The sequence below is a fragment of the Geotrypetes seraphini genome, chromosome 5 (assembly GCF_902459505.1).
Source record: "Geotrypetes seraphini chromosome 5, aGeoSer1.1, whole genome shotgun sequence".
Taxonomy (NCBI): Eukaryota; Metazoa; Chordata; class Amphibia; order Gymnophiona; family Dermophiidae; genus Geotrypetes; species Geotrypetes seraphini.
Window position 1 is genome coordinate 114788099 of NC_047088.1, and position 16197 is coordinate 114804295.

The window sequence follows — 16197 nt, forward strand, 5'->3', positions numbered from 1 at the left end:
TTGGAATAATTGTGCCACTGAGTAAGGTAGTTTCTCCTGGATTTATTTTTCTACGGATAAACAAAATGTTTTTAAAAATCCCACAATTAAACCTGGAATAATCACAAATGTGAAATATACAGGGAATGAAGCCAAACAGAAAAAAAACAAAATTGAATAAAGCTGGAGTTGATCCCCAGAAGAAACCAGAACACTACTAAACAAAATGACCAAAACCAATTTTATTAGTCTAATTCAGTAGAAACCCAACATGACTATATTTCAATATATCTTTATCAGGGGTTAAAACTATAACAAATAAAAACATATATTATGTAAATTTAGAAAAAAACAACAAATGACCAAATTTATATTAAAACTCAGAAGCACTATATAAAACATTAAGATATGTAAACATATTGCCTTTTACTACCATCATTTACTGTGGGATTCAGGAACCTGCATGATCTCAATAGTTCATATTGCTAAATCCCATGGTAAAAGAATAACAATGCTTCTGGGCCGGCAGAGCAGGTTGCTCCCCCACCAACTTACCACCCTCTCTTGACTGATGCTGAAGCCTAGCCAACCACCTACAAGGTGGAAGTTTCCCACTCTCCTCCACCAACCATTTGTCCCCATAGGCCCAAAGGGCTACTTGTAGAAACACTGGAGGTCCAGGGGGGTTCTCCAGCAACAGCCACAAAATGGTGCCCCTAGTGGAAGTCACGTAAAATGTGGGGGAGTAGGGGTTTCTACATTTTGATGCGTGGGGATGGGTGGGGCTTCAGCCAAGGGGGCGGTATGCCTGGGGAAAACCTGCTCTGTCAGCCCAGGAGCATTGGGCCAGAGCTTTGCATCTCAATGCTCCCAGGCAGTGAAAAAATTCCTCTTTTACCATGATTTTGTATCCCTAACAATTTACAATCTCACATAAGGATATTTGCAAGATAAGGAGATGCAAAACATGCATTTTAATGTTTTGCATCTCATTGTAACCCATGGTGACTTAAATATTACTTTAGTTAATATTGTCAGGCTGTGTTAGAGCCTTTTAATTTGCATTAAAAGAGCAAATAAAATAACTTAAAGCCCTAACACAGTTTGATAACTTCCCCCCTAAAACTTACTTGTAACTAGTCTTATAAAATATATATATCAGATATAAATAAACAAATTAGAAAAATCCCATAAAACATATGATCACATATAAAGGTATACATCCAATATTATATATTAAAAAGGGAAGAAGTGACATCACCGACATGGCTGGACTGCTTTGAATGGAGCTCCGATGGAGCCGCACACAAAATTAGCAAAACACCTCACTTACAGTGCTCCCCTCCTAGATGAAAGAAGGCAGAGAGACACCAGCCATGTCTCCCTGGTGAAAATTGTACACCTACCATTATGCAGGGGGGAGGGTAAACAGGGACCACTGAAAAATAAGGGCATGAGCCCAGCAGACATGGGCAAGATGGTAGAGGCCGCAGAATCGAGGGACATCCTGCCAGAAATGAACCTTTATCCAGCAGCGGGACCCAGTGGAGAGCTGAGTGAACCATCAGGCTCAATTAAAGAACTACTGTTAGACATTAGAACGGAAATGCAAACCATATGCCAGGATATTACAATGGTAATTACGGACCTTAAGCATGAACTGGTGGAGCTTGCTCGGCGACAGGACGAAGTGGAAACACGTGTGGACGGCCTAACAGAGGATATAATTGAAGTTTAGCAAGAAGTGGATAAACTGCGCACTGGAGAATCAGCCTTGTGTGATAAAATTGAGGATTTAGAGAACTGCACTCGGGGGTGTAATCTGCAAATCCAGGGAGTGCCAGAGGTGGCGTATTTCCTAGACACGCGGCAACAGGACATTTGTGCTGATGTGCTAGCACAAGCTAGAGGCCGTGAGGGATCCCTGACGGACAATGATATAGAACGGGCGCATCATGCCTTGGGACGCCCAAAGGCTAATTTGCCAAGGAACATCGTAATATGCCTTGCCAGCTTTAAACTTAAAGAAGAAATTTTTTATGCAACACGGTAGCTGCATGTCTATCACTGGAAAGCTGCCAAAGTGGAAATATATCACGATGTGGCGGCTGCCACACATTATAAATGTAAAGACATGTAACCGATGACCACCTACTTAAGAAAGGAGGGCCTTTAATACCGGTGGCTTTACCCTTTTGCATTGGCGCTTATGGTGAGGGATACCACCAAAAAAGTGAACACATTGGACAGCATTGAAAACCATGGCCATACCAAACCTTCCCAACAGACCGCAGAGTACTGAGGGGATCCAATCAGGGACTTCCTTAGGCTCACCCCTAAGAACATAAGCATAAGAACATAAGCAATGCCTCTGCTGGGTCAGACCTGAGGTCCATCGTGCCCAGCAGTCCGCTCACGCGGCGGCCCAACAGGTCCAGGACCTGTGCAGTAATCCTCTATTTATACCCCTCTATCCCCTTTTCCAGCAGGAAATTGTCCAATCCTTTCTTGAACCGTACCAGTACCGTACTCTGCCCTATTACGCTCTATAGAAGCGCATTCCAGGTATCCACCACACATTGGGTAAAGAAGAACTTCATAGCATTCGTTTTGAATCTGTCCCCTTTCAACTTTTCTGAATGCCCTCTTGTTCTTTTATTATTCGAAAGTTTGAAGAATCTGTCCCTCTCTACTCTCGCTATGCCCTTTATGATCTTGTAAGTCTCTATCATATCCTAGGAAGTCTCTAATTAGCACAGGTGCCTCAGGCCCCTCCCTCATGATGCACTGAAGCGGGGCCTAAGGCCCAGTCACATCCAGGAGGCCTACAGAGCAGGAGGGACTGAGCACCCCTCCTGCTCCCAACATTATGAGGTATGGGAAGGGGTCAGGAGGGGGAGGGTATCCCTTCTCCTGGATTTTTGTCATGGTGGGGAGAGGTATTTGCCAGCAGGAGGGATTCAACATCCTTCCTGCCATTTTGTTTTTTATTGTTGTCGGGGAGCCAGCCGATGGCAGGAGGGAGTGGGCATCCAGGGTATAATACCCAAGGTATAATGCCCAAGGAGTGACACAATCTTTTTTAGGTCAAACACGATCACAAAACAGATGGCCTTTCCACCAAGCACCCACAGTAACGCACCCTGCACCACAACAAGCCCGACCGGTGACACGTTCACGACAGAGATGGCAATAATCAGTATTTCATCTAAGTCCCTAACACCATTACAGATCGATGTATTACAATGGGGTCTATCATTTGCACGCACATCACGCATGGACAGGTTCACAATTTTTGAAAGTCTGAAACACTTTTTTTGCGTGTTACGTTTGAAAGTGTTTTTCAAGGATCTTTCTCCGCAGGAAGATATGTCCAGAGTTAGAGGTCCCACCCAATGGGTTCCCCCTGGAGCAATAGATTCGGCTATCGACACATTTCAAAAACTGGTGATGAAAGACATACAAGAAAATTCAGCACCACCAAAATTTATCTAGATCAGAAAGGTTAGCTTTATCAGAATTGCAAGACGATACGTATCTGATCATAAAAGCAGCAAACAAAGTGGTTCTGTAGTAGTGATGGATTATGATATGTATGTCCATGAAGCTGATAGCCAACTGTCTGATGTAGCATTCTATTGCCCCTTAGATCAGAATCCATCTAACATGATAAAAAGTGAGATAGATGCAGTGCTGGCAGAGGCTCTATCTTTGGGTTACATCACCAAAAATGTATTTCAATTTATGACTGTCCAGCATCCGGTAACATCAGTCCTGTATCTGCTGCCCAAAGTTCATAAAGATCTACGAAATCCCCCTGGCCGCCCTATAATCTCATCGAAAGGGTCCTTACTTGAATCTTTGTCCATATATGTAGACACATTTTTACAATCTATTGTCCCTTTGGCAGCATCATTTATAAGGGATGCCACTGATTTCATGCTAAAATTAGATGTGTCAAATCCACGCACAAATATTGAAATTATTATCAAGGTGCCAGAACATTCAACATATAAATATAGCCAAAATATAAACTTATTTAAGGCTATGAAGCCACCTTGTGTATGATTTTCAAAAATATTTTTTAGAATTTTTTACCAATTTTTTACCCGACCCTCAGTGGCACCACTCAGGACTCAAACTTCTCATTGTCCTGAGCTTTATGTGTCTGCTCGTCATCGGGACATTTTTCATAGAGCTTTCCGCTATTTATATTTCTATTTATGCTTTTCTTATAAAGATACTTTCTTATAAAGATAAATACTTAGCTTAAAATATGGCTAAGTCTTCTTGGTTAGAGATGTCAGCACTAATAAGGGATGTCAAAGCCGACATGTTTCGCCTCGCTTGCTTTTTCAAGGCTCAATCCCTGTAAACCACCAACAAAACCATAAATTAAAACCCATTTTAATTCACCAGTGCAGTGCTTACTATAGAAAACGTATTTCAATTATATGTTTTTTAAAAAACTAGCTCTTACTTAAGCTTAAAGCTTCCACATTTTCTACTCACCCTTAGCCATCTACCTCCGCTGTAACAATCTGTCCTTTACAGCGGGGCCGACAGCGTTCTCTAGTTTAAATATCATCAGAGCTCCAATCAGCCAGCTGATCAATGATGACGTGTCAACTGACGTATCAGAGCTCCCATTACTGTAACTCTTTCTTTTTTATTTCTTTTTCTTTTTCTCTAACTCCTCCCTATTTTATTCATCAAGATCCTAAATCAGACTAGAGATAGCCATTCAAGCTCTGTATTAAGTCCAAAAGGGGTAACTGTGTTCAATGTGTAGATCCAACGTTGTTCCTTATAGTTGAGTGTTTCTTCCAGGTTAACCACCCCCTCCCCCTCTTTTTCCTTACAATGATCAATCACCCTCCATTTTAAATGGCTAGAATCATGCTGGTATTGTATGCAGTGTTCAACTATCGGAGCTTGCAACGTTTTAGTTTTTATCCTTGACTTGTGCTCATTTAATCGCACATGAATAGGACGAGATGTCCGTCCTACATAAACAAGGTTGCAGGGACACATCAATATATATACTACATTTTCCGTCCGGCAGGTGGTATTAGTAAATGCCGTGATAGTTTTCTTAGTTTGAGGGTCTGTCCATATGCTACCCTCAATGGTGCTATTACACCATTGACAGCTCCCACATTTACTATGGCTGCCCACTGTAGTATCATATCTGCAACCTAGTTTTTGTTGTATTAAGGTCTGCCCTATTGATTTGCCTTTCCTAAAAGCAAACATTGGAAGTTCCGCAAAAACATTATGAAGTTGTAATACCTGCCAGTATCGTTTTATCTGGTGTATAAGTGCCTTAGCTGCTTCAGAATACGGAAGCACGCAAATAAGTCCATCATCCACTTCTGGGTGACTGTTCTCTGTTAATAGTAAATCTCTATTAGCATATTTAGCTCGTAAATATGCACGGCGGATAGCTTTTACTGGATAACCTCTCACCTTAAACCTTTGCTGTAACTCATTAGCCGCTTTTTTAAATTCTTTAATATCTGAAGAGACTCGTCTAACCCTAAGGAACTGGCTAACTGGAAGGTTAAATTTAAGATGGTAGGGGTGGTAACTTGAAAAATGTAACAAAGAATTTCGGGCTGTGGGTTTCCTGAACAGTTTTGTAGTCAATTGAGTATTTTCTTTAATAAGACGCATGTCTAAAAAATCCAATGTTGTAATATCATACGTAGGAGTAAACTGAAGATGAATGTCCCTAGTATTTATCCACCTAAGAAATTCATATAGAGTGTGGCCACTGAGGGAGCCTTGTCTAAATTTGTAGATTTCTTTTTAAAGAAGGAAGTGATGAAGATCTCCTCTTATATTAAAGATTCCTCCCATTTTCTTAGGATTCTAACTCAAATCACACAAGTTGAGTCAACAACTTTTCTAGTAACCCTTGATGTGGTCTCTTTATATACTAAAATTCCCCAACAAGGGGCTCTTGAAGTAGTAAAAGAGGTTTTGTCTAAAAGAGATGATCAACGGATCAGCACAGATTTTCTAACTACATTAGCCCAATGGGTGATTGAGCAAAATTATTTTGAATTTGGAGGTACCTATTACCAACAGATCCAGGGGGTGGCTATGGGGGCCACTTTGGCTCCCTCAGTGGCCACACTCTATATGAATAAATTTGAGGAGAATGAGATATATCCTTCTAATTTCTTTAACAACATTCTGCTTTGGAATAGGTTTTTAGATGACATTTTCTTTCTTTGGAAGGGCACTGAACAAGAATTGCTAGAATTTCTTAGGTGGATAAATACTAGGGACATTCATCTTCAGTTTACTCCTACGTATGATATTACAACATTGGATTTTTTAGACATGCGTCTTATTAAAGAAAATACTCAATTGACTACAAAACTGTTCAGGAAACCCACAGCCCGAAATTCTTTGTTACATTTTTCAAGTTACCACCCCTACCATCTTAAATTTAACCTTCCAGTTAGCCAGTTCCTTAGGGTTAGACGAGTCTCTTCAGATATTAAAGAATTTAAAAAAGCGGCTAATGAGTTACAGCAAAGGTTTAAGGTGAGAGGTTATCCAGTAAAAGCTATCCGCCGTGCATATTTACGAGCTAAATATGCTAATAGAGATTTACTATTAACAGAGAACAGTCACCCAGAAGTGGATGATAGACTTATTTGCGTGCTTCCGTATTCTGAAGCAGCTAAGGCACTTATACACCAGATAAAACGATACTGGCAGGTATTACAACTTCATAATGTTTTTGCGGAACTTCCAATGTTTGCTTTTAGGAAAGGCAAATCAATAGGGCAGACCTTAATACAACAAAAACTAGGTTGCAGATATGATACTACAGTGGGCAGCCATAGTAAATGTGGGAGCTGTCAATGGTGTAATAGCACCATTGAGGGTAGCATATGGACAGACCCTCAAACTAAGAAAACTATCACGGCATTTACTAATACCACCTGCCGGACGGAAAATGTAGTATATATATTGATGTGTCCCTGCAACCTTGTTTATGTAGGACGGACATCTCGTCCTATTCATGTGCGATTAAATGAGCACAAGTCAAGGATAAAAACTAAAACGTTGCAAGCTCCGATAGTTGAACACTGCATACAATACCAGCATGATTCTAGCCATTTAAAATGGAGGGTGATTGATCATTGTAAGGAAAAAGAGGGGGAGGGGGTGGTTAACCTGGAAGAAAAACTCAACTATAAGGAACAACGTTGGATCTACACATTGAACACAGTTACCCCTTTTGGACTTAATACAGAGCTTGAATGGCTATCTCTAGTCTGATTTAGGATCTTGATGAATAAAATAGGGAGGAGTTAGAGAAAAAGAAAAAGAAATAAAAAAGAAAGAGTTACAGTAATGGGAGCTCTGATACGTCAGTTGACACGTCATCATTGATCAGCTGGCTGATTGGAGCTCTGATGATATTTAAACTAGAGAATGCTGTCGGCCCCGCTATAAAGGATAGATTGTTACAGCGGAGGTAGATGGCTAAGGGTGAGTAGAAAATGTGGAAGCTTTAAGCTTAAGTAAGAGCTAGTTTTTTAAAAAACATATAATTGAAATACGTTTTCTATAGTAAGCACTGCACTGGTGAATTAAAATGGGTTTTAATTTATGGTTTTGTTGGTGGTTTACAGGGATTGAGCCTTGAAAAAGCAAGCGAGGCGAAACATGTCGGCTTTGACATCCCTTATTAGTGCTGACATCTCTAACCAAGAAGACTTAGCCATATTTTAAGCTAAGTATTTATCTTTATAAGAAAGTATCTTTATAAGAAAAGCATAAATAGAAATATAAATAGCGGAAAGCTCTATGAAAAATGTCCCGATGACGAGCAGACACATAAAGCTCAGGACAATGAGAAGTTTGAGTCCTGAGTGGTGCCACTGAGGGTCGGGTAAAAAATTGGTAAAAAATTCTAAAAAATATTTTTGAAAATCATACACAAGGTGGCTTCATAGCCTTAAATAAGTTTATATTTTGGCTATATTTATATGTTGAAAATTAGATGTGTGACACGTCTAACATGGATAACCTTTTACTGATATAGAAGCATTATATACAAATATACCACAGGAAAATGCTCTACAAGTGGTTCGTCATTCATTGTGACCTTGCTAAAAATTGTTCTAAAAAATAATTTTTTCTTATTCCAAGATTGATATTTCTTATAAAAAAGGGGAACCACCATGGGGGTTACTGTTGCCCCGTATGTCGCCAATTTGTACATTGGTGCATTTGAGGAAACATTTTTACGATCTACCCCATGGAAATCACACATATTGTTCTGGAAATGTTTCATTTATGACGTTTTTATTATATGGTGGGGCAACAGTGCTCAATTGGGGATTTTCTTTACTTGGCTGAACCAGTATGATGTCAATTTGAAGTTTACTTTCCAGTTCCATCTTTAGAAAACCCACAGATAAAAATACTTTGCTCCACTATACCAGTCACCATTCATCTACGGCAAAAATATCCCGGTTGGGCAGTTCCTCAGATTACGTAGGATTTGTTCATCAATTGATGAATTTGAATTTCAAGCAGAGATCTTGAAGCAGAGATTTCTAGCATGAGGCTATCCAATTTCCATCATAAAAAGGGCATATAAATGAGCTAGATGAGTAGAAAGGACCTACCTCTTACATCCCCAGCAAAGGTCCACGTCTAGCCAGGTTACCTGCTTACTTCCATATGTCTCTGGTGTTCAAACGGTGAGGCAGAGTATATTGAAGTTTTGGCACGTTGCACAACTTCATAGTATATTTAAGGATCCTCCACAGTTTGCTTATACCAGAGGTAAGAATCTAAGAGAGATTTTATCACCCTCCTTTCTTCAAATTAGATCCGACTCCACACATATAGATAGACCTTCGGGCCATTTTTCATGTGGACAGTGCAGTCTTTGCAATTGTTCAGGCCACATACTACAATTGAATGGGCACACCATTACTTTAAGTCATCAGTCGACATGTTTAACAGTGCAGGTTGTGTATGCTATTTGGTGCCCCTGTGGGTTGGTGTAAATAGGCGAGACCACTTGTGTTCTTAAACTGCGACTTATTGAACATCGATCATGACTTAGGCAAGGTGACACTGCAGTCCCCTTACTGTCACATTGCCTAGAAGCCAACCACATCTTTGAAGATTTGAGATTTGTGGCTCTTGAGACTATTGCCTTATCTGAAAGGGGTGGTGATCTTAACGCTGCCCTTCTGAGAAAGGAAAGGCGTTGGATATTAAGTCTGGGTAGTTTGATGCCTGCAGGTCTAAACAGAGAATGGGAATCTCTGATTTGATTTGGGCTTGTTGGACTTTCAGGGTCCAACCCTAGCAAGTTTGTGGTGGACAGCATCGGTTGTGGGGTTAGCCTTAAATTGTCTAGCGCCTGGTGCGTGGTTATGTATTGTTTGTATCTTTGTGTGCTTTGAAATGCGAATGGTACCTTTTGCAGTTTAAGTAAAGCCCTCATTGTATATGTTGTGTGATACGGATAGTGAGGACTAATTGATATGCCTGCTCTAACGAGAGATTTTGAAATCAGTATTATGTTTCCAACTTTAGTGACGGCCGCAGTTTTTTGTGCTATTGTAGCAGTGTCAATTGAAATTTGTATTGTTTTTTGTGATTAAATGAGTTTAAACCTTTGCGGTTCCGCTTAGACATGCCCACTTTAGCGATTTTCTAACATCTTGACGTCCTGACGTTCCCTCACTGAGCTGCCTCTATTTCATTTAAATGCTGTGGCACTGGCGCCATTTTTGCATCCAAAATCACTGCAGCAGGAGCGCGTTGAAAGAACTGTTCACGTGGCTGGAGACTCGAACATCGAGGCCAAAAGAATTGCCAGAATGGATTCTCTTTCCCACATCATTGGGCTAGAGACTCTGTTCTGTGAATTCAAATAACAAACGAGGAAAAGCCATGTAAAATCAAATGGTTTATTGACAGAGCTTCCACAGTCTGGGAAGAGAAAGCCCTCAAAATTTCAGTGCTCTTCAAAGAGAGAAAACAAGGCAAACAGATTTATACCCTAAGTGACATCATTTGTAATAATTATCATGCTTTAGAATACAATGGCACAGTTGATCAGATGACTTCCTTTCCAAATATACCTTACGTCAGTGTTAACACTAAAAGTCCATTCTATTAAGTTTTTAAACCCAGCAGGTGGCAGAGTATCACTTTTCTTCCTAAATCAGTTTTGATCTTTGACCTTTCCAAGTATCAATCATGTCAGTTACAAAGCCCTACTTCCTCAAAGTAGTATTGTATTTTCTAATCTCTAAGAACAAGATTCTTTGTAAAATACCCAAATTTCCTGTTCCTCTGAGAACCTTATTCCATAGATGTATGTGAACAATGGTACATAAATCTATGTCTCTTAAGAGTCACAAAATCACTGTCGCTAGTGCTGTTTAGCACTCTACAACATCGGGACAGGCAGTCCCGCTGCTGCCGGACCCAGCCAGCTGAGAGGGTCCTTGGGAGATCCTTTTAACAACGGTCCAGCCGCGAGGAAGCCTGTCGCTAGTGCTGTTTAGCACTCTATAACATCGGGACAGGCAGTCCTGCTGCTGCCCGACCCAGCCAGCTGAGAGGATCCTTGGGAGATCCTTTTAACAACGGTCCAGCCGCGGTACACAGCCCGCGGTCGCGAGCCCCGGGTCGCGAGCTGAAGGGGCGTGGCTAAAGGGGCTTGCTCCTTTTGAGCCCCTTCGGAGTCCAAGAGGAGTAAGGATTAGGGTTACCGAATTTTCAATATGGGTAAGAGGAAAGCCAAAGCAATACCAACTGCTGGGACAATAGGCCCGATGGATCGCCATCTCATGGTTCCTATCTTGCCACATGCTGAAGAACAGGTAACTTCTAACATTCAAGCTGTCTCTTTATCCTCTGGGGAACTAACACCACCTCCTCAACCATTATATTCTTCACGGTTAGAAGAAACTCCTTCCCCTTTTAAGGAAGGAATAAGTTCTTCTTCCCTTCAATTATCTTTATCACCTGGTCTGGAGGTTTCAGGACAATCCTTGGGGCAAACTAAAGAACTAACCCCAGTACAGATGATTACTGGGCAAGGCTCGGACGCTCTCCCCAGGGATAAAGTGATCACTCTAAATGATGTTTGGCTTAGTATTAATAGAATAGAGTCATCACTACAAAAAACCGTTTTGAACTTATGTCAATTTTCATCTGATGTAACTGTGAAAATTAAAAAACAAGATATTAAAATTGGAGAAACAACTGTGAAGGTTGAAAAGATAGATCAGGCAGTAGGTAATTTACAAGCCAGTGCTGTTTCTAATATAAAGGATAGTATGATGATACTTGCTAAATTAGAAAAAATGGAAAATTCTATCAGAGTTAAAAATCTTCGCTTGTTAAATTTTCCAATCACACATTACCTTTCTCCGATGGAACTCTTGAGAATGTATTTGAGGGAGATATTACAATATAATAAAGTGGAGACCTTTGAGGTTGATAACCTATATTACATCTCAAGAACTTCCAAGGAAAAGGCAGATGAAGGTGGAATGGATAGAATAGTGCTACCTGATAGTTTGAATGTATCACAGTTTCTGGAGTCATCTAAAGACATAATTGATAAACGAGCAACTCTTCTCGTGACCTTTAAGACAGAGCTTGAAAAACAAGATATTTTAAAATTATATTTCCTGAAAAAACAAGAGATGTTTTGTGGTCAAGGGGTGATAATTTTTCCTGATGTCTCTAGACAAACTCAGTTCAAGAGGAAACAGTTCCTTCAGCTAAAGCCTAAGGTTTTGGCAGTTGGAGCTACTTTCTTTTTGAAATTTCCATGTAAATGCCTGATTTCGTATGGAAGTGATAAATATGTGTTTTTTGATCCAGTCCAGTTGGAAGATTTTATTAAAGAAAAACCTTTGTTGAAAGTTTAATTTCTAATATCGAGTTTACTTTTGGAGGATGATGTATAATACAGTATATATAAAAGCCGTTTGCCTGTTCCTAGATAGTAGACAGATAGATTTGATTTGATGTTTTATTTTAAAATACTGGCGATCAGCTATAATGTGGACTAGGACATGGTTGATTAGTTTCCTTATATATTTTGTTGTTCCTTGTATGGAATTTACATTTGCATCTTCTTTGTGTTCATTCATGAATGTTTGTTACTAAGGTATTGTAATGAATCAAATAAATAAAGATTAAAAAAAAAAAGAGTCACAAAATCAACCAAATCAACCTTCTGAACTTCCTAGCATTAGCTGAAATGTAGAATCAGCAATTTAGACAGGGAATGCCAATCTGTGAGCTAGCTAAATCTATTTATTACAAGGCCTCAAGGCTGAGTTTCCAATGCAATGTGCAGATAATTGTATTTTTTTAATGTATTCACTTAAGTTTGATTCATTCACAATCTCAGTTTTCATATCATCGGTAACAACTGTCACACCTGTAAATTCCAAAAATCTTCAACAGAACAGAATATGAAGGTAAAAGTTAACTATTGCTATGCAAATCTCTCTGTCTTTTAATAAAGTCAGTAAAGTATGTGACATTTTGTGTATGTGCATAGCCTTTAAAATTTTAAAGTGCTGCTGACTGTTTAGTATGTCAGTACGGGACTCTAGTTTGTTCTCGCTTTCACATAATGATAGTTTGCTTTTGCTTGCTCGAGTGGTTTTTAGTGCAGAAGTTGAGAGAGTGATGAAGTACTACTGACAGGGGCTCAGTTTTTCATCTTGGGAGTCAGGAAGTATAGTTGTTAGGCGTGTGGTAGACTATTTGGGATCTTACTATAGATTCAATTATTAAGGTATATTTTAGTGTCCTCCATCCAGGTGGTTTTATAGTGCCGTTGAGATGTTTGGGGCAGGACAGAGTGTGCAATCTATTGTGGATATCTAACAGGGGGTGTTGTTTGTTCACTTAATTGAAGGGTGTTCTGGAGAAGGTTTTAGATGATGGGTTTATAGATTTTAGTAAGGTTGTATATATTATGTTATGTTTGTTTCTTGCCGTTCAGCAACAGCTATATTATCTCCCGATGAAGGTTGGCTTTTGGCTGAAATGCTCTGGACGAAGTAGAGCGTTGGATATTTATTGAAATACTCACCAATGTTGACACTGGCAAACGGCCATTTAAATAAGTGTTGCTGTTCCTTCCATCAATATATATACATATTTTTTTTCTTATTCTTTTCCCCTTTTTTCTTCTTTTTTTGAAATTTGTTGTTGCCTTGTGGCATGAAAACAGAATAAATTAAAATATTTTTAACCCTAGTTAGATAGAAATAAAGTTTACATTTAAGGGTGGGATGGAGGTTTGATGTAAATGATAGAAATAAGAGCCTTACTCTAAATGAGAGGGGTCAAAATGACTTGAAACTCCAAAAACCAGACCTGCTTTCTATTCTCCAGACACCTGAAGGGTTTGGGGCTAACTGAGCCCCTTATACCAAATGTTTGGTTGGAAATTATAAATAGAGTGTTACATCAGTAAGTGGGAACTCGTGTGGAGAACCAACTTTTGAACCGTACTGGTTTGGGAGATGCCCCTGAGGTTGCCCCTGATGAAGGACATGAAACGGGGCTTTGTAGGGCAATCAGCTGGCACCCCACATGATATAACAAACAGCAGTTTGCTGATAAGTTCCTGTTTTTCAGCCATTTTATTAAAGGTTTAAAATTCACCAGGCTTTATATTTCTCAGGAGCTTTTTCACCAACGTCATTTAAAAGCATTGTTGAATTGTTGATTGATTTATTTTAATCCTATTTAAATTTAATTCTCCACACTATATAGACTCCAGGGTTTTTGGTGATTGATAACAATTTTTGCATTCACTTATAGTCTAAAGAGAAAAAGAAAAAAAGCAGTTAAAAAAAATTTTTTGCACTATGAATTACAGATTTTTAGATTAGCCCACAGAGTGTTTTAAAATGATATGAGTGGGTAATATCTGCCAAACACGTTGGTGCATTTGGTGGTGTTGAACCCTGGTGAACTTGGATAAAACCTTCCACACGAGTTCCCACTTACTGATGTAACACTCTGTTTATAATTTCCAACCAAACATCAGTTAGCCCAAAACCCTTCAGGTGTCTGGAGAATAGAGAGCAGGTCTGGTTTTTGGAGTTTGATGTAAATGATTACATGGCACCTTACCAATTCAGGATAAGGACCTGAAATAACATATATGTTATAAAAGGTTCCATGTACTGAGCTTGTAGCCTCCATATGATACTTCAACCTCCTAGTTTATTTATCACTTGGGAGAGTTTGTTTATAAGCTGGGGTGCTGTATGAACGGCTTGAGTAAGGTATTAGTGATATATCATATTGAGCTATTTATAAACTGTGACATGTGTGTGTAAAAAAATTGGGGGGGATTTTTTTTTTTTTTTTTTACTATCCCCCCCAAAAAACCCTTTTTGATGATGGTAACACAGTTACTGACAGGTCTGTAGCAGTCGGGTTTGACAATAGTAAAACCCGATGCAAAATAGCCAAGCAATTGTTAGTGAATCAATCGCTTGGCTATTGTGCATGGGAGGATTGGATTAGAGTGGAGAATGATTGGGCAGCAGTTTAGTGAATCGGGTTGGGGAACTGGTTTTGCGATCGTCGGTAGAGGATCGGAAGGTTTAGTGAATCTAGCCCTTAGTTTATATCGCATTTCTTAGCAATTGTAGTTAAATCAAGGCGATTAACAAAGTTAAAAACAATGGGTACAAGATTTTAAAAATTAAAAAAAAAAAACGAGTTTGTTAACAAACTGGGACAAAAGGATTTTCAGGGAAGGGATGAGTTACAATATTTATAAGGGAAAGGGAGAAATTAATAAAACTATCTGACTGACTAGAATTTAAGCTGTGAAACAAGAAATGAAAGACTGTTTTAAAGATGCCCTATTCTCCCCTACTCCCTACCTGGTCTTTGCCACGACCTTGCTCCCGAATGTCCAATGCGATCCTGTGCGCCAGCTCCTTGGTGCATAACATGTTGATATTATATGCAATGAGAAACTTGCGGGCTCCAGAGATAGTTGCTCCCCATCTCGGCACAAAAGTAGCAGGTCCAAAGTCTGGCATCCAGTCCTCCATCTTCAGCTAGGAAAGAATAAAAATAAAAGAGCTGTGTAATGTAATGTAATGTAATTTATTTCTTATATACCGCTACATCCGTTAGGTTCTAAGCGGTTTGAAGAAAATATACATTAAGATTATAAATGAGAAGTAAGAAGGTACTTAAAAAATTCCCTTGCTGTCCCGAAGGCTCACAATCTAACTAAAGTACAGTACCTGGAAATTAATAAAGAAGAGAAAATAAAGATGGTTGAAAAAAGAAAAATTCTATGTGAATTTATAGGATGGAAATTAAACTGTGGAACAATTAAGTGTAATTCTTAATTGTAATTTTGGACAAAATAACAGAAGAGGGGCTGGACTGAGGAAGTAGGATATGGTACAAAGTCTGAATGGATAATATGCAAGGCACAATGACTATACAGGTACTTATCGACTTACGACCGCAATTGGTTCTGACTGGCAGGTCTTAAGTTGATCAGGACGTAAGTCGGCCTATGTTAAATTAAGGCAAGAATATTAGACTCGGTAATGATATTTTAATCATTTTGATCATCTTAAAGCTATCTGTTAACAACATTTTCTTTCTTTCTAAGTCAAATTACAGTACAATTGTGGAAAAACATACAAAATCAGAAAAACAGTACAGTAAAGTACATTTAATTCCTGGCACCACTGGTTCTTGGCTGTGGGTTGTCGATATCTCCTTCATCAAGAGATGCTGCGGACAGGGTGATGGGTAGAGTTGCTCTTTTCATAAACATAGTGAGCTTTGTCTAAATTGTTTGCTTTTTTTTCTCTTCATAAATTTCGTAATAAGGACGCAATGTGTTGCGTGCCATCTGTTCAATCCTCGCAAATCGTTCAATATTTGGATCCATGTCTTCAAAATGGGTGAGGAGTTTATTCAGTAGAGATAAACCTTCTGACAATCCCTTTGTGGTGAACATTCGTTGTGGCATCTCATCCTTTTGGTCTTTCTCTAATTCTCTTATTTTTTTCTTCAGACACTCTTTCTTCTTCTAATTTTATCAGCTCTTCATTCGTAAGTTCCCCTGATTCCCGGTCTAGCAACTCCTCAACATCTTCCATTTCAGATTCTAATGAAAGGTCTTTTGACAGT

General features: G+C 39.2%; 1 protein-coding gene across 1 annotated transcript in view; it reads right to left on the bottom strand.

The window, feature by feature from the left end:
- FTCD (formimidoyltransferase cyclodeaminase) overlaps nucleotides 1-16197 on the bottom strand; it is a 291968-nt gene that overhangs the window by 209744 nt on the left and 66027 nt on the right. Inside the window, exon 5 of the mRNA XM_033947252.1 lies at nucleotides 14919-15098. Within this exon, the coding sequence (XP_033803143.1) occupies nucleotides 14919-15098 (180 nt within the window). The remainder of the gene's footprint in view (nucleotides 1-14918; nucleotides 15099-16197) is intronic.